General features: G+C 41.9%; 1 protein-coding gene across 4 annotated transcripts in view; it reads right to left on the reverse strand.

Annotated features, from left to right (window-relative positions):
- Positions 1-248: 248 nt before the first annotated feature.
- pex1 (peroxisomal biogenesis factor 1) overlaps positions 249-22,092 on the reverse strand; it is a 129,340-nt gene continuing 107,496 nt past the window's right edge. For 3 of the 4 annotated variants that reach the window (XM_072509279.1, XM_072509278.1, XM_072509281.1), the window contains exons 21-24: positions 21,628-21,858; positions 18,474-18,671; positions 17,089-17,219; positions 249-573 (exon numbers count right to left, since the gene is read on the reverse strand). In XM_072509279.1, coding sequence (XP_072365380.1) covers positions 492-573; positions 17,089-17,219; positions 18,474-18,671; positions 21,628-21,858 — 642 coding nt within the window. In that variant the 3' untranslated portion in view covers positions 249-491. The remainder of the gene's footprint in view (positions 574-17,088; positions 17,220-18,473; positions 18,672-21,627; positions 21,859-22,092) is intronic. The other variant, XM_072509280.1, reaches the window with a different exon arrangement.

Genomic DNA, 22,092 nt, shown 5'->3' on the forward strand with positions numbered 1-22,092 from the left:
AAATGTTGGTGCTTATTTGTGTAAGGAAGCACTTTTCCATTTGCTATCATACATGTTGCTCAAATCTACTCTCTTCTGTCAATGTAGCCCTTGAGTCTGCTGTGTATAAGATTTTGAACTCAAATTGGCATTTTGTGAATATTTATTTAACAACAAAGTGTCAAATTTATTAACCAAGACAATATTAATTATTTTTTTAACAGAAGTACAAACAGTTTAAATTGCAAGCTCAATAAATACTGTTGGCATTTAATTTTAAAATGTACTTTTTATTGGGTAAAGGAGTTATGATATGAACATAAAAATAACATTAACGTTGATCAGTTTCAAGCATAATTGACATATTTGAAAAATACATTCTTTAAAGATTTGGTTTGATTTGAAGTCACTTCAGACAACATTATTTCTTGAATCAAATAAAAAGTCAGATCAGATCGTGCCATCAGTGCAACAAATTTATTTTACATCTTGAATTTGTCAGAAGAAATTTCTTATGCCAAGGTAATTCTCTGTCCAGCCTTTATGACTCCACTCTGTCTCTTAGTGCCTCCAGATTTCCGAAAGCCATCATACCTTAACAGACAAAAGGCAAAACTGAACATTGTATATATTGAAGGAAATTACTTACATTAGTGGCACTCTGCACACTGCCCAGGCAATGCTTTATGCCTAGTTAAGTCTATCACAGTCTTTGGAGAATTATTAGAAGAAAATTCCATTGTCATACTGAAGAGAGCATGTGGTTCAATTAATTATACCACAAAAAATTTCATGATGGTACAGTATGAAAACCATTTAACCCTCCTATGGTAGTTTCCTCAATTAGTCTAACCTTAATCTGTCCAATCTTCATACCTTTCAAGAAACTCAGTTTTAACAATCGAAGGACTCTTCAATAAGTTTATAGCCGGGAACCCATATTTTATCTATCCTCTGAAGATTTTTTTTCTAACCATTCCAAATTATTTCAAATATGTGTCATCAAGTGAGAGTAGCTAACTTGGTGGGAAAAAATGCATCACCATTTATCTTAAATTACAAAACCCTTTGAGTTTGAAGCACTTTTAGGTTTACCGGTAACCTTTTCAACTCTAAATTTCAAAAATCCAATTTCAATCTTAGTAAAATACCTAGTAAATTTATACTTGTATCCTTCCTGTCTTTCCAACAGCTGTTGTTTGCAGCTGTAAAGGGTAACAAGGAGTGACCTGAGTTTCCAAAGAGTTGTAATGAAATTAGTAATGAATTTGTGTCTTATTTTGTCTTATTATATTGGCAGTGGAAATACACCAAAATCAGAAATAACTTGGAGGTTAGAATGCTGAATTCTAAATGCATGTCAAAAGTATTTTGAAAATCCATATAAATCATATCCACTGCATTTTCACTATTCATTAGTTTTTAAAAAATGTACAGAGTTAGCAGATGGAATCTTTTTGAAATCTGTACTATCTAACTGAACTTGAATCCAGTTTCACTTCACTAGTTTTAGTGGAATGAAATTGTGTGTTCACTCGACCAGATTACTGCCCAAGCTGACGATTAGAACTTATTCTGAATAGTCTTCTGCCAATTGGCCTACAATTCCTGTTTTACTTAAGTTTTTATTTTTGGAAGTGAAACAAAATTGCTACTCCTCCAGCTCTCAAGCCACAATTTTCCTTTGGTAGAATTTTGGAAAACTATACAAGGTAATAATTAGTTACTTCCTCCACTCAAGACGCAAACACAAAAGAGCACAGAATGCTGGGAAGCCTCCACATTAGTGGGTAAGAGAACAAAGAAATATAAGAGTGGGCCATGCTGTCCCTCATGGCTGATTCTATCTTGGCCTTACCTAATCCCATAATCCTTGATTATCCTATTTAAAAACCTGAATGGCAGCAGAAACAATGGAGAGATCTACGAAGCAGCTAACTAAATCTACCGTTACCAGCCGTCTCTGTCCTTGCAAACACCACCCTATTTCCAACCTTCTTGAACAGAGGCTATTGCCTCTCAAATCTGGATCCATCTTCCTCCCAACTATGTTTAAATCTCTCCAAACAGATTTCCATCCTAGCCACAGCACTGAATACTTGGCACAGCACTGAAACAACTCTCAAAGTCACAAATGGTGACTGTGACATATGTAAACTAACTTTCCTCATCCTTTTCAATCTGTTGGCAAACATTGATATAATTGACAACACCATCCTTCTCATCCAACTAGATAACTTGGAATCAGTTTCCACCTGAGTGCTGACAACATCCAGCTTTCCCTCACCACTATCACTCTCGATCCCTCCATTGCCTCTTGAATTACCAGACTGCTGGTCAGACATCCAGTACTGGATGAGCATCAATTTCCTGCAACTAAGTATTGGGACGACAAAGCCACCCAGTCTCGCTCTGTCCCTGACAAATGTCTGAGGCCAAACCATATTGTATTCAACCTTGGTGTCAGTTCAGTAAAAACAGAGGAGCAGAAAAACAGGAAAATGGCTGCAGAGGGCAGACTGCAAATGAAAAAGGCAGCTAAAGGTTGGTGACTTCTTTAACACAGGCAGTTGGGGCAAAGCCCTTTGGAGCAGTATTCTGCTTGGCGCAACCTCAAGGTTAAAATTGTGCTTGCAAGTTAGTGCTTGAGTGCATACTCTAGAATCTAAGGGAATGGACTCTCGAGAGATGAGATTGAAACCCTAAAAGATGGACCATTGTTGATGCCGTCTAATTTGGAACAATTCGAGGCGAAATTACGAGATTTTCAGAGAAGTCGACTGGAATCCCTTGTGAGTCAGAGCTTCAGTGAGATTGGTTGACCCAATGTTTGATTATTTTGTGATGGGTTGTTGAGTCTGTAGACTCTTGTCTTGGTCACATTTGCCATTTATTGCATATGCAGTGTGTTCAACCAGTTTGCCTGTCAATTCACATGTGTCACAAGTAGGCTTACATTAACACTGCATTGAAGCTACTGCGAAAATCCCCCAGTTGCCACACTATGGCGCCTGTTTGGTTTCACAGAGGGAGAATTCAGAATGTCCAAATTACCTAACAGCAAGTCTTTTGGGACTTATGGGAGGAAACCGGAGCACCTGGAGGAAACCCACGCAGACACAGGGAGAATGTGCAGACTCCTCACAGACAGTGACCCAAGCCGGGAATCTAACCCAGGTACCTAGCACTGTAAAGCACCAGTGCTAATCACTGTGATACCTTGCCGCCCTTATGTACCTCACATTAACATTAAATGTTAGAATATAAGACAGATATTGCAAAATTATTTTGTATTTTTGTCCTTTTATAGGAGAGGAGCCGGAGATTTAAAAGCGGGGTAGAGGAGCCGGAGAATTAAAAGCCGGGGAGAGGAGCCGGAGATTTAAAAGCGGGAATTCAGTAAGGAGCGGAGAGAAACTGAAGAGTGACGTCACAGGAGGGCTGTGACTGGATTGCCCAAGTGAGGACCTGCTGGCAAGTAGTGGTGACTGGTAAGTAGTTTTTCTTTTCATTGTCTATTTTTTTTGTTTTTTGGCATTGTAGTTGTTTAAGTTAACCGAAGGTTTAAGACACGTCAGGAGATCCCAGACCCGTGTCATGCTCCTCGTGTACGATGTGGGAGTACAGGGACATGTCCACTGACCCTGGCTCCTTCATGTGCTAGAAGTGTGTCCAGCTGCAGCGCCTGTTAGACCGCTCGATGGCTCTGGAGCTGCGGATGGACTCACTTTGGAGCATCCGCGATGCTGAGGACATCGTGGATAGCACGTTTAGCGAGTTGGTCACACCACAGGTGAAAATTACTGAGGGAGATAGAAAATGGGTGACCAAAACACAGAGCAAGAATAGGGAGGCAGTGCAGGTGTCCCCTGCGGTCATTTCTCTGCAAAAGTTATACCGATTTGGATACTGTTAGGGGAGATGGCTCACCAGGGGAAGGCAGCAGCAGCCAGGTTCATGGCACTGTGGCTGGCCCAGCTGCGCAAGAGGGCAGCAAAAGAATGGCAGGGCTAGTGATAGGGGACTCAATCGTAAGGGGAATAGACAGGTGGTTCTGCGGATGCAATCGAGACTCCAGGATGGTATGTTGCCTCCCTGGTGCAAGGGTCAAAGATGTCTCAGAGTGGCTGCAGGACATTCTGAGAGGGGGGGGGGGGGAAGATAGGATGAATGCATGGCTCGAGAGATGTTGCAAAAGGGAAGGATTCAAATTCCTGGGGCATTGGAACCAATTCTGGGGTAGGTGGGACCAGTACAAACTGGACGGTCTGCACCTGGGCAGAACTGGAACCGATGTCGTGGGGGGGGGGGGGGGGGGGGGTTGCTAGTGCTGTTGGGGAGGGTTTAAATTAATGTGGCAGGGGGGATGGGAACCGATGCAGGAAGTCGGAGGGAAGTAAAACGGGACCAGAAACATAAAGCAGTAAGGGAGAAAGTGTAAGGCAGAGAAGCCATAGTCAAAAATCAAAAAGGGCCACAGTACAGGGTACAGTGACTGAGGAGAGTGTGAAAGGGAAGTTGGTCAATGCAGGATTGAGGGTGTTGTACCGAAATGAGTGCAGTATACGGAACAAGGTAAATCAGCTTGTTGCACACATTAAAATTGGCCGGTATGATGTGGGCATCACAGAGACGTGGCTGCAAGGGGATCAGGGCTATGATCTAAGTATCCAAGGATATATGTCCTATTGAAAGGACAGGCAGATGGGCAAGGGGGGCGGGTTTGCATTGTTAGTAAGGAATTAAGTTAAATCGATAGCAAGGAGCGATATAGGATCAGAAGGCATAGAATCTCTGTGGGTAGAGTTGAGGAATCACAAAGGTAAAATAACCGGATGGGAGTTATGTACAGACCCCCTAGCAGTAGTCAGGATGTGGGGCAGAAAATAAATCAGGAGATAGAAAGGCATATAAAAAAGGCAATAATACAATAATCATTCAATATGCAGGTGGACTGGGAAAACCAGGTTGGTAGTGGAATCCAAGATAAGGAATTTGTGGAATGTCTAAGAGATGGTTTTTTGGAGCAGCTTGTCACAGAGCCTACGAGGGAACAGGCAATCTAGATTTGGTGATGTGTAATGAGGCAAACTTGATTAGGGAACTTAAGGTGAAGGAACCCTTAGGGAGCGGTGACCACAATATGATAGAATTTACCCTGAAGTTTGAGAGGGAGAAGCTGTAATCAGATGTAACGGTATTACAACTAAATAAGGGTAACGGTAACTACAAAGACATGATGGAGGAGCTGGCCAGAATTGAGTTGAAAGACAGTGGAACAGCAATGGCAGGAGTTTTGGGGGGTTATTAGGGAGGCACAACAGAAATTCATCCCAAGGAGGAGGAAACATGCCAAGGGGAGGAAAAGGCATCCATGGCTGACGAGGGTGAAAAGGACAGCATAAAAGCTAAAGAGAAAGCATACAAAGTGGCGAGCATTAGTGGGAAGCCAGAGGATTGGGAAGCCTTTAAAAGTGAGCAGAAGACAACTGAAAAAACAATAAGGGGGGAGAAGTTGAAGTATGAATGCAAGCTAGCTAGTAATATAAAAGAAGAGTTTTTTTCAATATGTAAAAGGTAAGAGAGGCAAAAATAGACATAGGACCACTGGAAAATGTGGCTGGAGAAGTAATAATTGGAAACAAAGAAATGGCAGAAGAACTGAATAGTTATTTTGCATCAGTCTTCACGGTGGAACACACCAGTGGGATGCCAGAGCTCCAAGAGAACGAGGGGGCAGAGGTGAGTGTAGTGACCATTACTAAGGAGAATGTTCTGGGGAATCTGAAGGTGGCTAAGTCACCTGGACCGGATGAACTACACCCCAGGGTCCTAAAAGAGATAGCTGAGGAAATTGTGGCGGCATTGGTGATGATCTTTCAGGAGTCACTGGAGGCAGGAAGGGTCCCAGAGGACTGGAAAGTGGCTAATGTAACACCACTATTTAAGAAGGGACGGAGGCAGGAGACGGGAAATTATAGGCCGGTTAGCCTGACTTTGGTTATTGGTAAGAGTTTTGTGTCTGTTATTAAAGATGAGATCGCAAAGTACTTGGAAGTGCTTGGCAAAATAGGACTTAGCCAGCACAGCTTTGTCAAAGGGAGGTAGCGTCTGACAAATCTGTTAGAGTTCTTTGAGGAGGTAACAAGGAAGTTAGACAAAGGAGAACCAGTGGACGTGATTTATTTAGATTTCCAGAAGGCCTTTGACAAGGTGCCGCATTTGACAGGAGACTGTTAAATAAGTTAAACGCCCATGGTGTTAAGGGTAAGATCCTGGCATGGATAGAGGATTGGCTGATTGGCAGAAATTGGGGATAAAGGTGTTTTTTTCAGGATGGCAACCGGCGACTAGTGGTGTGCCTCAGGGGTCGGTGCTGGGACCACAACATTTCACAATATACATTAATGATCTGGAAGAAGGAACTGAAAGCACTGTTGCTAAGTTTGCAGATGATACAAAGATCCATAGAGGGACAGGTAGTATTGAGGAAGCAAGGGGGCTGCAGAAGGATTTGGACAAGCTAGGAGAGTGGGCAATGAAGTAGCAAATGAAATACAATGTGGAAAAGTGGGAGGCTATGCACTTTGGAAGGAGGAATTTAGGCATAGACTATTTTCTAAATGAGGAAACCCTTAGGAAATCAGAAGCACAAAGGGACTTGGGAGACTTTGTTCACGATTTTCTTAAGGTTAACGTGCAGGTTCAGTCGGCAGTTAAGAAGGCAAATGCAATGTTAGCATTTATGTCACGAGGGCTAGAACACGGTAGGGCAGCACGGTAGCCTTGTGGATAGCACAATTGCTTCACAGCTCCAGGGTCCCAGGTTCGATTCCGGCTTGGGTCACTGTCTGTGCAGAGTCTGCACATCCTCCCCGTGTGTGCATGGGTTTCCTCCGGGTGCTCCGGTTTCCTCCCACAGTCCAAAGATGTGTGGGTTAGGTGGATTGGTCATGATAAATTGCCCTTAGTGTCTAAAATTGCCCTTAGTGTTGGGTGGGGTTACTGGGTTATGGGGATAGGGTGGAGGTGCACAACTTGGGTAGGGTGCTCTTTCCAAGAGCCGGTGCAGACTCGATGGGCCGAATGGCCTCCTTCTGCACTGTAAATTCTATGATTCTATGAATACAAGACCAGGGAGGTACTTCTGAGGCTGGAGGATCTGGTCAGATCCTATTTGGAGTATTGTGAGCAGTTTTGGGCCCCGTACCCAAGGAAGGATGTGCTGGCCTTGGAAAGGGTCTTAGAGGAGGTTCACAAGAATGAGCCTTGGAATGAAGAACTTGTCGTATGAGGAATGGTTGAGGACTCTGGGTCTGTACTCGTTGGAGTTTAGAAGGATGAAGGGGGATCTCATTGAAACTTATAGGATGCTGCGAGGCCTGGATAGAGTGGACGTAGAGAGGATGTTTCCACTTGTAGAAGAAACTAGAACCAAAGGACACCATCACAGACTAAAGGGACAATCCTTTAAAACAGAGATGAGGAAGAATTTCTTCAGCCAGAGGATGGTGAATCTGTGGAACTCTTTGCCACAGAAGACTGTGGAGGCCAAATCACTGAGTGTGTTTAAGACAGAGATAGACAGGCTCTTGATTAATAAGGGGATCAGGGGTTATGGGGAGAAGGCAGGAGAATGGGGATGAGAAAATATCAGCCATGATTGAATGGTGGAGCAGACTCGATGGTATCATGTGAGAGTACCTTTAAGAAATGGATGTTTAAGCAATGTACCTTTAAGAAATGCAGTGATGTCAGAGTGTGGGTGGAGCTTGGTTTTAGATCAGCCATTTTGCAGTTTAGTTTCAGTTTGAAAAGAGCTTGGGTGTGTGTCTGTGTTTGCAGTGAGCTGGATCTGCTGTGATCTCTGCCATGAAAGACTATCTCTGGATCATTTGGGTGATTTGAACTCATAATAGTAAAGCCTTTAATCTGACGTGTTTCTGTTTAAAGGTGTTAAGTCTCATGGATGTTGAAAGGTATAACTGAAGGATTATTTAGTGTTGTAATATTTTCGGGGTTATCTTTGAAGTAAGGGGTGTTAAGAGATCCAATGTTTATTTAAGAGGTTAAGTTGAGTTCATGGTATAAACATTGTTTTGTGTTTAAAAACCCACGTGTCCATAATTGTAATCCCACTCCTAGGGAACAAGCCGTGTGCTCGGAAAAGCTTGGGAATAAAACAACTTAAATCAACTGCGTACCATCCAGAATCGCAGGGAGCGTTAGAAAGGTGGCATCAGACATTAAAGACAATGTTGAGGACGTATTGTCAAGATTATTTAGAGTATTGGGATAAAGGAATTCCATTCGTATTGTTTACAATTAGGGATGCACCTAATGAGTCTACCAAATTTAGTCTTTTTGAACTAATTTTTGGTCATGAGGTAAGAGGACCACTTAAATTGATTAAGGAAAAATTGGTGGGTGAGAAATCGGAAATTACACTATTGGATTAAGTGTCAAATTTTAGGGAACGATTAAATAGAGCAGGTGAATTGGCTAGACAACATTTGAAAGTTGCACAAAATTTGATGAAACGTGTAGCGGACAAGAAATCCAAAGTTCGTAGTTTTGCCAGTGGGGATAAAGTTTTAGTGTTGTTACCAGTGGTAGGGGAGCCTTTAAAAGCTAGGTTTTGTGGACCGTATCAGATTGAAAGGAAATTAAGTGAGGTGAATTATGTGGTAAAAACACCAGATAGAAGGAAAACTCACCGAGTGTGTCATGTGAATATGCTTAAAAGGTACTTTGAAAGGGAAGGAGAGAAAACGGAGGTTTTAATGATTCTAACTCAAAGTGACGAACTGAATCCAGATGACTGTGAATTTGCCATACCTCAAATTAAATTGGAAAATGAGGATGTTCTTAAAAATTGGGATGAATTGTTAAATTACCTTCCAGAGGAAAAACGAACTGACCTGAAAGAGTTATTGATATCACATGGGCAAGTTGGAGAGATAAATTGGGAAGTACTAAAATGGCTATACATGATGTAGATGTGGGAAATGCTGTTCCTATCAAACAACATCCATATAGACTTAATCCTTTAAAATTGGCACAGGTTAACAGAGAGATTAAGAGTATCCTGAAGAATGGCATAATTGAAGTGGGTTGAAGCCAATGGAGCTCACCCATAGTGATGGTACCTAAACCAGACGGTACCCAACGGTTGTGTGTGGACTATCGAAAGGTGAATGCAGTTACAAAACAGACTCTTATCCTATCCCAAGTTTGGAGGATTGCATTGAGAAAGTGGGACAATCTGCTTTTATTTCCAACTTCCAGACATGGAAAGGACATTTAAAACATCTTATGGGGTTCTTCGATCGACTTCAGGCGGCGGGTTTGGTGGTGAACCTAGCTAAAAATGAATTTGGAGAAGCCCAAATCACTTTCCTTGAGGAGTTTCCGATACCCTCAAGACGAAGGGAAATAATGCGATTTCTTAGCATGAGTGGATTTGATCGAATATTTGTGCAAACGTTTTGTGGCGTGATTACTCCACTAACGGACTTTCTAAAGAAACGTAAAAAATTTCAATGGATAGCGGACTTTCGACAGGCATCTGACTGCCTGAAAGCGGTGATCACCAATGTTCCTGTATTGGAGAATTGCAAGGGACTCTGTGGTCAGATTGAACTAATTATCTGATTCTAAAGAGAAATGCTGAGGAGTAGAGGAATGGATGCATCGTGCAGAGACTTTTTCAAGAGACTGTCAATCGAGAAGAATTTCGGTTGGAGGAAGAAGAACGGGAAAGATGGACTTTATTATTATGCCTATTTGCGTGTGTTGTGAAACAAAAAAGTATTTTTACTGTGTGCATTTCTTAGTGGATGGTGCAAAAGTGAAGAATGAAACCATCTTGAAGTTGATGGCTTATTTTTACATGGGGGGAGATGTCATGTGAGGGTACCTTTAAGCAATGTACCTTTAAGAAATGCAGTGATGTCAGTGTGTTGGTGGAGCTTGGTTTTAGATCAGCCATTTTGCAGTTTAGTTTCAGTTTGAAAAGAGTTTGAGTGTGTCTGTGTTTGCGGTGAGCTGGATCTGCTGTGATCTCTGCCATGAAAGACCATCTCTGGATCATTTGAGTGATTTAAACTCATAAAAGTAATGCCTTTAACATGATGTGTTTCTGTTTAAAGGTGTTAAGTCTCATGGATGTTGAAAGGAATAACTGAAGGATTATTTAGTGTTGTAATATTTTCGGGGTTATCCAATGTTTATTTAAGAGGTTAAGTTGAGTTCATGGGATAAACATTGTTTTGTGTTTAAAAACCCACGTGTACATTATTGTAATCCCACACCTAGGGAACAAGCCACCTGCTCGGAAAAGCAACAATAGCATTAAAGGGGGAGGTTGGTTGAACTCCATGACACATTTTGGGGTTCTGAAAATGCCTCTCCCATAACAATGGGCCGAGTTGTCTAATTCTGCTTCTATGTCTTATGGCCTTATGGGTCATACAGCAGATAAGTTGTTGTTGACAAGTACTGATGGGTGACAGCAAGTTGATAGAACTATAGAATTCCTACAGTGCAGGGGGCCAGTTGGCGCAGCGAGTCTACAACAACCCTCTGAAAGAGCATCCTAGCCCCCACCCTGGCCCTATCCCAGTAACCCTACCTAACCTGCACATTTTAGGACTTTGGGGGGAAACCAGAGCATACGGAGGAACCCCACACAGAGGCAGGAAGAAAGTGCCAACTCCACAGTCACCCAGGGCCAGAATTTAACCCGATTCCCTAGAGCTGTGAGGCAGCAGTGCTAACCACTGTGCTACCGCTAAAAACAAAAGGCCTCAGAATGGTAACTTTATTTGGAGGCGAGTTAAGGTCAAAACCTCTCAAGGGCAACAACTGAAAACACTGTGTAGCAGGGTTACCAGTGGAACAAGCATGCTTAAAACCATACTGACATCTCTCAAGACTTCCGATGCCGGGGATGTTTACCGGTAGTCCTGGTAAACGTGTATGCGCCCAAATGGGATGACATGGAATTTATAAAGACCATGGTGGAAATGCCGGACATAAATGCACACCGACTGGTCATTGGGGGGGGGGGGGGGGAAAGAGACATCAATTGTGTACAGGATCCACTGACGGACAGATCAAACTCCAGAACGGGGAAAACGACAGGAAAGGCCAGAGAACTGTGAACAATTATGGAGCAGGTGGGAGCAGTGGACCCATGGCGGGTCCTGCACCCAGGTGAGAAGAAATTCTCAATCTTCTCATCAGTATACAAGGTTTACACCCACATCGACTTCTTCATAGTGGGGAAATCGGTGCTTCCAGAAATAGAGCGGAGTACTCCGCGATCGTAATCTCCGACCACGTTCCACATGAGGTTGGAGACGGGCCGTGCCCAAAACCCCATATGGAGGATGGACACGATCCTCGTGGCCTGCCAAGGTCTTCTGTTAGACAACATCACAGGTCATAGGCGACTACGTTATGAACAATCGAAACGGTGACATCTCCCCTTACACGTTCTGGGGGGGCACTGAAGGCTGTGATTAGGGGAGAAATTGTTGCCTACAAAGCTCAAAGAGATAGGGAAGAGAGGGTGGGTAATTGACTCAATACAGGAGGTCGACAGAAGATACTCCAAGGCCCCAACCATAGAGATGTTAAGTAATGGGTTAAGAGACATTGCAATTAGTTGTCTCATTTATGTTAAGTATCCATTAATTGACACTGATATGTAAATGGGCTTCAGGTGGCCTCTGTCAGGTGGTGTGTTGTTAAGAGTTTTGTGCAGAGGCTGTGGAAGTGAAATAAATGGTGTTTGGTGAAAAGGAACAAGAACTTTAGACTCTTCATATCACAGCAACTAAAACATCTAACAATTGGTAGCAGAGGATGATTGCTGTGTAAATGTGAAGAGTTGACAGATACAACTTTTCCAGATCAAACCAAGGAGTGAGTGAGAAAAAAAAAAAGGGATATATGGCTGAACAGAGGATAAAGATGGCTGGATAGGACTATCCTCCCTTATTTTCTGAAAGGGAATCGTACGACCAATGGAGATGTGCAGTAGTTATGTGGACTAAGGTAACTGCTTTGGGAAAGAGAAAACAAGGTATGGCATTGGCTCTTTCTCTACCATATGGCAGTAAAATCCGAAACAAAGTGCTTTCTGAGCTGGAATTGGAAGAGTTAGACTCAGAAGAAGGTCTGGAGACTTTGTTACATTATATGGATAAGATTTATAAGAAAGAGGACTTGTTAAATGCGTATGAAGCATGGTCGGATTTTGATAAGTTTCGGAAAATGGAGGATATCTCCATGGAAGACTATATAATGGAATTTGGCAGACTATATAAAAGGCTGCAGAAACACAATCTGGAATTTCCACAGTTTGTGTTGGCCTTTTAATTACTTGACTTTGCTAGAGTGAGCAACATGGATAAGCTCCTGGTTTTGACAGGAGTTCAGTTTACTGATAAGGATACCTTATTCGAACAGATGACAAAAGCTTTACAAAAGTTTCTGGGGAAACATTCTATTCCGATGGCTCGGATGACCCAAATAGGTCAGCCTGCAATAAGGCAGAATATGGAAGATACACGAGTAACAGGATGGCGAAATCGTATGGCTACGAACAGGGCTCAAGACTATAGACGGAGACCGAGACAAGGAAATTATGAAGACAGAAACCCAGTTAGAACCTACAATAGGAAGATGAACCCCAGAAATGCACGTGGCATGATAAATCAAAGTTTTCGATGTGAGTCTCAATACCATTATGCTTTCAACTGTCCAACTCGTTATGATAGAGCGTTTGAAGTGACACATGACACGGAAGAGTCAAAATAGGAAAAAGATAGTGACCAGAAAGAAGGCACTGTCCTATTGACAAGCAGTTTTACGCCGGTAATGAGGGTGTTGGTTGCAGAATCCTTCAACTGTGCTGTATTGGACATGTAGCTGCACATCTACTGTGTGTGGAATTGACTGGTTAAAATGTTACCTGGACTCTTTGAATGCTGAAAATCGTAACAAGGTTAAGGAATTTGAAAGTTCCACAAGTTTCAGGTTTGGGGATGATAATACTCTGAAGTCGCTGAAAAGAGTGGTGCATCGGATAGTGAACAGGTCCGCAGGAAAAGGTTGAGAACTATTGAAAGGACATGCCACAGCAGAAGGAAAAGATCAAGCAGTAGCAGTACAGAACGAGATACCAGGCGGGAGAGGGGACGTAGTTTGTCAAGATCTCGGAACATGAGTAAGACTTCGAATACTAATAGGAGTAGAAGCCCACATGCACGTGAGATTTTGGTGGCTTCAAATAAATTAGATGAAAAAGTTATTAAAGAAGCTAAACAGCAAGAATTGCATAGTTGGAGTGAATTTGGGGTATACACGGAAGTACCGGATAGGGGACAAAAAGCTCTATCCCACAGATGGATTTGCACGGAAAAGGTTCTTCCGGATGGAACTTATAAGGCAAAGGCCAGGCTTGTGGCAAGGGGATTTGAAGAAAACCTAGAAGATCAGGATTTAAGGGTAGATTCACCTATAGCAGGAAAGGTTATTTTAAAGATCTTCTTGGCTCTTTTAGCCACAAAGGCATGGGAATGCAAATCTATAGATATTAAAGCTGCCTTTTTGCAGGGGCATCAGCTCCAGAGAGACATTTTTCTCCGTCCGCCTAAAGAAGCAGCTAACACAGAAGGAGTACTCTGGAAGTTGAACAAATGTGTATATGGATTAAATGATGCATCTAGAGTCTGGTATTTTTCGGTACGGTCAGTTTTGTTAAAGGTAGGTTGTTGCCAGTTGAAAGCAGATCCTGCAATGTTTTACTGGCACTATAAAGGAAATATTTCTGGCATTTTTATGATGCATGTCGATGATTTTTTGTGGGGTGGGACTAGTGATTTTGAAGCTATTGTAATCTCTGGTTTGAGGAAAGAATTCAGGGTTGGAAGTCAAGCTTCCGGTGCATTTAAATATATTGGACTGGAAATTGGACAGACTAAGTTAGGGGCAACTTTACGTCAGCAATCTTATTTGGAAAGCATCAGCCCAATAGCAATTAGTCGTGGTCGAGTTTCACAAAAAGACTCATTAGTTTCAAAGATAGAAAAAGAGCAACTGTGAAGTTTAATTGGGCAACTGAACTGGTTAGGTAGACAGACTAGACCGGACGTGAGTTTTGATGTCTTAAGAGTTGGGTACAAAAATTAATGATCCCAAAGTGGAAGACATAATAAGAGCAAATAAAGCGTTGGCCAAACTAAAAATGCAAGAGTGTGTTTTGAAGTTCCCAGTTTTAGGTGACCGTAAGCACTTGAAACTCATCATTTATAGTGATGCGTCCTATGCAAATTTTTGTGATGGGGTTTCAAGCGCAGGTTTTATAATTTTCCTTTTGGGGAACAATGGTAAATGTTGCCCGCTTGTGTGGGAAACAAATAAAATAAGGAGAGTGGTAAAAAGCACTTTGGCTGCTGAGACGTTAAGCCTTGTAGAGGCGGTGGATATGGCCTTTTATATAAGTATGATATTGACAGACATTTTGGGATTAGGGGATTTGGGTAATATACCTATTAACTGTCACATTGACAATAAATCCCTGTGGGAAAATGTGCACTCTACAAAAAGTGTCAATGAAAAGAGGTTACAGATAGACATCGCAAGTTTGAAGCAGATGTTGGACAGAGGGGAAATAACAAAAATTAAATGGGTCGACAGGAGCTATCAACTGTCAGACTGTTTTACGAAAAGAGGGGCGAGTTCACAGAAACTTTTGGATATTGTTAATGAAGGGCGTTTAGAACAAGAACTTTAGACTCTTCACATCACAGCAACTAAAACGTCTAACAAGAGATTGTGGAGGAGAGGGAAAAGCTACAAATGGACTTTAACCTGATATCCACCAAGAAGGCAGTGTATCAACTCCGTCAGGCATGGAGGACCTTCTAGGAGCATGGAGTCAAGGCTAGCCGCCTGCTGACTCACCAGTTGAGAAAGCAGGCAGCCACAAGGGAAATACCACAGGTGAAGAATAGTAGAGGCAGAGGCAGACTGGTAGCCAAACCAAAAAGGTCAACAAAGCTTTTGAGGCCTTCTACTGGGGGCTGTACCCCCCGACGGGGACTCAGGGATGAAATGGTTCCTCGGTGGATTGGATATGCGAGTCATGGGGACAATAGATGGAGGAGCTGGAAGCACTACCAGGATTGGGAGATGTCATAGAGAGCATCAACTCCATGCAGGCTGGGAAGGCGCCAATACCTGATGGGGTCCCGACGGACGGTTACAAAAAATCTGTGCCGGTTCTCTCCCTGCACCGATGGAAGATGTTCCCAGACTCACTAGTGAGGGGCACCCTGCCTCCAATGCTGACGCAGGCCAGCATATCGTTGATACCCTAAAAAGACAAAGACCCAACGGAATGCGGATCATACAGACCCCATTTCGCTGTTCAATGTGGACGCAAGAATCCTGGCCAAGATGCTTGAGAACTTCGTACCAGAGGTTGTCGCAGAAAACCAGACAGGTTTTGTTAAGGGTATACAGCTAATTGCGAACATCTGACGGCTACTGTGATACTGAACCTATCGGGGGAGAGAACACAAGAGGTGATCGTCTCTCTGCCTCATGGAACTAAAAGTAGTGCACAGAGCACACTTGACAAGAACCCAAATGAGTAGCTTCTTCCTGGAGGTGGAAGATAAATGTGAACGGTGCCAGGGAGGCTCGGCCAACTCCGCCCACATGTTCTGGAAATGCCCCAGACTTGTCGGGTTTTGGACAGCCTTCTTCGAGGCCATGTCCAAGGTTGTGAGGGTGGAGCAGTGCCCGGGAGTGGCAGTCTTTGGGGTATTGGACCAGCCAGAACTACATAGGAGGAAGAGGGCTGACGCCCTTGCCTTTGCCTCCCTAATCGCCACCCACAGCTGCAGACTAGCTGGCAGACCTCCACCGGGAGAAGATTAAGTTCACCAGCCAAGGGTCTGAAGATAGCTTCCACAAAGCATGGAACCAACCTGTTCGAGCCAACAACGGATAGATCGGGGGGGGAAGAGGAGGGGGAGAAGAGTGACGCACAGGGGCCACCAGGACCACAGGGAGCATTCAGAACTGAAAGGGGGGGGAAATGGGGAGAGAAACTGGAGGAAACAGGGAAGGGAGGCCAAGCGACAGGGAAAGGGAAGAGTGAAGGAGAACACCTGGCCATAGATAAACACCGAACAACCATCCACGGTGAAGTAAAGGACCTAGGAAACAGCGAAAGGGAGGAAGAGGGGGGTTTGCCAAAAAGGAACAACATGTAAACTGTAATCGCCTCATCTATCTTCATGTGCAGTGTAAAAATGTAAAACTTTAAGAAAAATATATTTTTTAAAAAGCCATGCTGAGGACTGATGCATAAAACTGGAATATTCAAGTGAACAAGTTCCAAAACTAAAAGCAGAGATGCAAGGGTGATAGGACAGCTGTCCTACTGTTGCTGAAGCTTTCATTGATTTAAATTACAGGAGTGTAGATTTCATTCAATCTCCAATTTCACTTAGAATTAACTATTGTTTATGTTCAAGTAATCCTTAGCATAATTATTGTAATGTTGTGAAACATAAAAGTGATTAAAATATTATTGACCATGTATGGATTTTGAATGTCTGCTGAATTCAGGAAGACAAACAGATACTTCTTCAAAAAAGTAATTCCCTTTGCAGCATCTTGCACCACAGCAGGAAAAAACTGAAAATTAAAACAGGTGGCCGTTCTTCAAAAACTAGTAAGGAAAATTGCTAAATCCATACTACCCAATATAAATAATAATGCTTCCTCTGGGCTATTTAAGATTGCCTAAACTTGTTCATAATTTAACGGTGTTCCATTTAAAAACCTTACAAGATTCTAGGTGTTCCCGTCTGGTATTAAAAATAGAGTTTTAAGTGTATTAAAGGCCACACATTTATTTTCTGGTTTGTTCTAAGGAATGTTACACGAGCTTTCATTTGCATTTTAGGTAGATATGCAATAGTTAGACCATATCATTCCACGTATTTGGTAGCACAGTAAAACTCGATGTAGATTTTAAAATATTTATTTTCAGCTTTAATTTAACAAGAATTTTCTACTCACAGTTCTGTGAAGTTATGCCATTCTTGCTGACCAATAGAGGGTCTTGTATTTTTCAGTGCCGTTAGTAGGTGGGATTGACAAATAAACTGTGAAGCATTCATGGGTCCTGATTGATTGTGGTTAGTACCCTCCTGGAACAAAAGATTCATATAAAACAAAATTTGAGGAAATGCTGGTATTTAATATGCACAGCACGTGTTTTAAAAGCTTGGTTCCATAATCTATATTAGTTTTAAAAGCTTAGTTCCATAATCTATATTCGTAATATTAGAAACATAGAAAATTAGTATGAACAATATAATATAAACTGCAAAAATAAAAAGAAACATTTTATTAAAGAAACAGTTTATTATAGGATCAATTTGGTTGCAAAATTATTCCTTACAGGTGATATTCTGTAAGATATCGCCAGTTGGAATAGATATTGAAAATAGGTAATCAGGAAGATTGCCAAGGACTGACAGGTACTTAATCACAGCATTTCCTCAATAGTTTCATTTAAAGAAATTCTTTCAGATTCTGTAATTATCCATTTCAGAGTCTGTATTAATTAAACACAAAAGGTAGGTGAACCCATTCAGGACATTCATTCCACAAAACAGATCTTGCTCTGCTATTCTTCTTAATTGAGTCATGACATAGTGATTCTTATTCTGTAAAGGTAACTGAAGGTGTTGATATGCTGATTACAATGTTCCATGAAAGGGAAAAGCCCAAACTATATTTTCCAATATTACAGGTTAGTGAATAACATTAATTTTACATCAGTTATGGTACTTTAAATGTTTTATATTCCTTTTTACAGCATATGTTAAATTCCAAATTTGAATAAACAATAACTTGCCTTGTACTGCAGTAATATTTGGTATGCAGCAAAGACAGAGGATTGACTGTTCTTTATTATCTTATAGGGTGTTCATGCTTTTGACAAAATATCCCACACAAGGATAAGCTCAGGAAACCAATAACGAAGTTTGTACTTTTGTTATAATGCCTGACAAATAATTTGTTTCAAAGTGCTGCTGGGCTGAGCTCAGCAGGTTGCTGAACCAGCTGCCTGAATAAGCTGCAACAGTGTAAACCTTTTGAACTTACTTCTATAATTCAGTATCAATGGTCAGCAAGAGATAGCTGACCCATAGAAATAAAATTAAAAAACCAATGGGGAGGGAGATAGTAAATTTGCACAAATTCATAATGGAAGCTAACTTTTCTACTTATAATTTTTTTTAAACTGAAGAAAAGTACAGATTCAATATTTTAATGTAAAAATAGGAGGCCTGGTGGCACAGTGGTAGTGCAGTAAACTGTACGTAAACAAATTTATTTCCTAACACAAGAAACAGCAATCTTTTTGTATTGATAAGGAAGCCAACTGACATTACCATGTTCTTGTTCCTTGTATTTGCTTTAATAACATTTAGTTCAAACCGTAGATGTTCCACTTGCTCCTGATTAAGTTCTTGGTATCCTTCTTGCAATGACATCATGTAAGCAGGGGGATGAGAAGATATGGTGTCTCTAACAGATGTGATCGTGTGATCAAGAGTCATTGAATTTGGTCCAGACAAACATTGAGAGTTCTGATAAAAGAAAAAAAAAAAAACTTACATTTATGTGGCATCTTTCATGATTAGTGAAGTTCTCAAAGTGCTTTACTGCCAGTGAAGTACATTTAATAATAATCTTTATTATTGCCACAAGTAAGCTTACATTAACACTGCAATGAAGTTGCTGCGAAAAGCCCCTAGTTGCCACATTCCAGCGCCTGTTCGGGTACACAAAGGGAGAATTCAGAATGTCCAATTCATCTAACAACATGTCTTTTGGAACTTGTGGGAGGAAACTGGAACACCCAGAGGAAACCCACGAAGATATGGGGAGAATGTGCAGACTCTGCACAGACAGTGACCCAAGTGGGAATTGAACGCAGGTCCCCGGGGCTGCGAAGCAACAGTGCTAACCACTGTGCTGTGCTACCGAGCTGCCCATTTCTGAAGTGTAGTTACTGTTGTAGAGATCGTGCAGTTTTTAAATTAAAAGAAATATACTTGTTCAAGTGGAAGTAAATTCTAACAGCACAATATCAACAACAACACACAAGAATCAGGAATTGGATTAGACCAATTGGTCCCTCGAGCCTGCTCTGCTATTCGATAAGGTCATGGCTGATCTGATTGTGGCCTCTTGCTATCTGTTTTATATTACTAGCTAGCTTTCGCTATACTCTAGTTTCACCCTCATTATTGTTTTAGTAATTCTTCACTAGTTTCTAAAATCTGTCCAATCTTTTGGTCTACCATTAATTTTTACAGTATTACACCTTTTTCCTTTCAATTTGATACTATCTGTAACTTAGTTCGCCACAAATGACACATCAGTCTTTCTTAATATTTTTGCCGAGAGTTACAAAATATCTTCTTCAATGTTTGCCATTGTTTCTCTACTGACCTACCTTTTAACCTATTTTCATTGTTCACTTTAGCCAATTCTGTCCTCTTACCCTTGTAACTGCTGTTATTTATGTTTAAGACTTTGACCCAAAGTTCTCACTCATCCTCAAACCGAATGTGAAATTCTATATTATGATCATTGTCACCTAGAGGCTCTTTTACTATGAGGTCATTAATTAATCCTGCCGCATTGCATATAACCAGATCTGAAATACCTACTCCTTGGTTGGCACTAGAACATACTGCTCTTAAGAAATTCTCGCGAATACACGCTGACCTCATCTTCTGAGCTACCTATGCCAATCTGATTTATCCAATCTATATGAAGATTAAAATCACAAATGATTATTGCAGTACTTCTCTTAAAAGCCCCCATTATTTCTTCCTGTTTACTTCGTCCTATAGTGCAACTACTGTTGGGGGCTTATAAACTACTGCCACCAGTGACTTCATTCTGTTGCTATTTCTTAACTCTATCCAAATGTGATCCTACACATTTTGATCTTCTAAACTAAGGTCATCTTTCACTATAATGTTATCCTTAATTAAAATAAACTAATTTCCTAGTTTCCTGTCCTTCTTAAATGTTAAATGCACTTGAATATTTAGGTTCCAGCCCTGGCCGCCTTGCAGTCATGTCTCTGAAAAGACTATTTGTGCAATCACTTCATATGTTTTGTCCTGAATGCTGCAACATTCAGATACCCCTAATATGATCCGTCACCCCATTTAGTTTAAAGCCATCTCGACTGCCCTAGATTAAAGCCCTCTCTACTGCCCTAGTTATGTTACTTGCCAGAGCACTGATCCCAGCACGATAAAGACTATCCTATGATACATCTTCCATTTTCCCCAATACTGTGCCAGTGCTTCGTGAATCAAAGCCCATTTCCCCCATACTAATCTTTGGGATCTTATTTGCCCTATGCCAATTTGTTTGTGGTTCAGGTAGTAATCTAGAATTTGCTGCCCTTGTAATGGTTTCCATGATTTATAAAGAATTATTAATTTCTATACAGATGATGAACAATCTATCTGGCCGAGCAGCAATTCTGAACACAATGTTATAATAATTGATATGCCATTTTCCCTACTGACAATCCAAGGATCAGATTTAGATTTAGCTTTTACTAAGGCAAATAAAAGGCAAGTAAATACCTACAATGCTGAAATCGCGTTCAGCGACGGGGTGGAGAATCCGTTTCCCACACAAAATCAGTACCGGCGCCGGTTCCGCTATTCTCCGCCCCGAACAGCGGCGTACTCAGAGTATCCACCGCCTCAGGCCATTGCCTGTGGCCCGTCCTGCTATTCTCTGTCCCCAACCGGCCGATATCCAACGGCGTGGTTCTAACATGATCCTGCCGTTAAGGAACCTCGCGTGGAGGCTGCGGACTACAGTCGGGGGATGGCCGATCAGAGGGCAGGGGGACCTCATTCAGGACTGGGGGATGTGCGCGCGGGCGGTCCGGGGCGGGTGAGCGGCCGATGCGGGGCACTATTTTGGCGGTCCAGGTCTGCGGGCTGAGTCCACCATGGAGAACGGCACGGCAGTCGCTGTGCACATTCGCGGCCTCTGACCCGGAAGTGAGGGGGGCGGTCATATCGGCAGCTGGATCTGTGAGCTCCACGACAGCTGCCTGCTAGCCCCCTGCAAGACGGTGAATCTGTGCCCTTTTGCCGCCAGTTTTCCTGGTGTCAAAGACCACAGTTTTCATGATGGCGTGGGGATACAGTCCCAAAAATGGAGAATCCAGCCCTTATATACATCCCTGTCAGTTCTAGAATTTCCCTTTAATATTTCCTTCCTGGTTCAGTTCATCAATTGTCCATCAACTCAAAAGGTAAAATTAATAACATTAAATAAAAGCAATATAGTAGTGATCAGATTAAATCAGTTTGCTTAAATTAAAATGTCACCTTTCCATAGCTGCTATTTCCAATGAGACAATGGCATGTACAGAGAAATAGCATCTATGTGGTGTTAGGACAGTAAAATTAGTTAGAAAATAGTAACTTATGAAAGTGGTAATCAAAAGAAGATAAGAGTCATTCATTACACCAATTCTTTTTTTTAAATGCTGACCTGTTCTGAAGAGGTTGCAGTTCCTAGTTCTGATTCGTAAGAGCTACCAAAGTAAAGGCGCCAGATGTTAGGGCATGGATCATCAGGTAATATTTCGCTGGTATCCAGGTAAACTGGAGAATGTTCTGACCATCTTTCTACATCCCCTACAGACTCATCAGAACCATTGCTGTGATTCAAGAAGATCATGGAAGATAGGCTCATATCACTATCAGAACCTGAACCTGCATCCTAGAGCAAAACGGCAGAATTACATTTAGTTATTGCACTATACATATTAAGAACAGAAAAAGGTACAGCACAGGAACAGGTTCTTCGGCCCTCCCAAGCCTGTGCCAATCATGATGCCCTAACTAAATAAAAACCTTCTGCCCTTATTCGGTCTGTATCCCTCTATTTCCTCCCTATTCATGTGTCCATCCAGATACCTCTTAAATGTTGCTAATGTGTCTGTTTCCGCCACAT

This window comes from Scyliorhinus torazame, chromosome 6 (genome assembly GCF_047496885.1).
Source record: "Scyliorhinus torazame isolate Kashiwa2021f chromosome 6, sScyTor2.1, whole genome shotgun sequence".
NCBI lineage: Eukaryota > Metazoa > Chordata > Chondrichthyes > Carcharhiniformes > Scyliorhinidae > Scyliorhinus > Scyliorhinus torazame.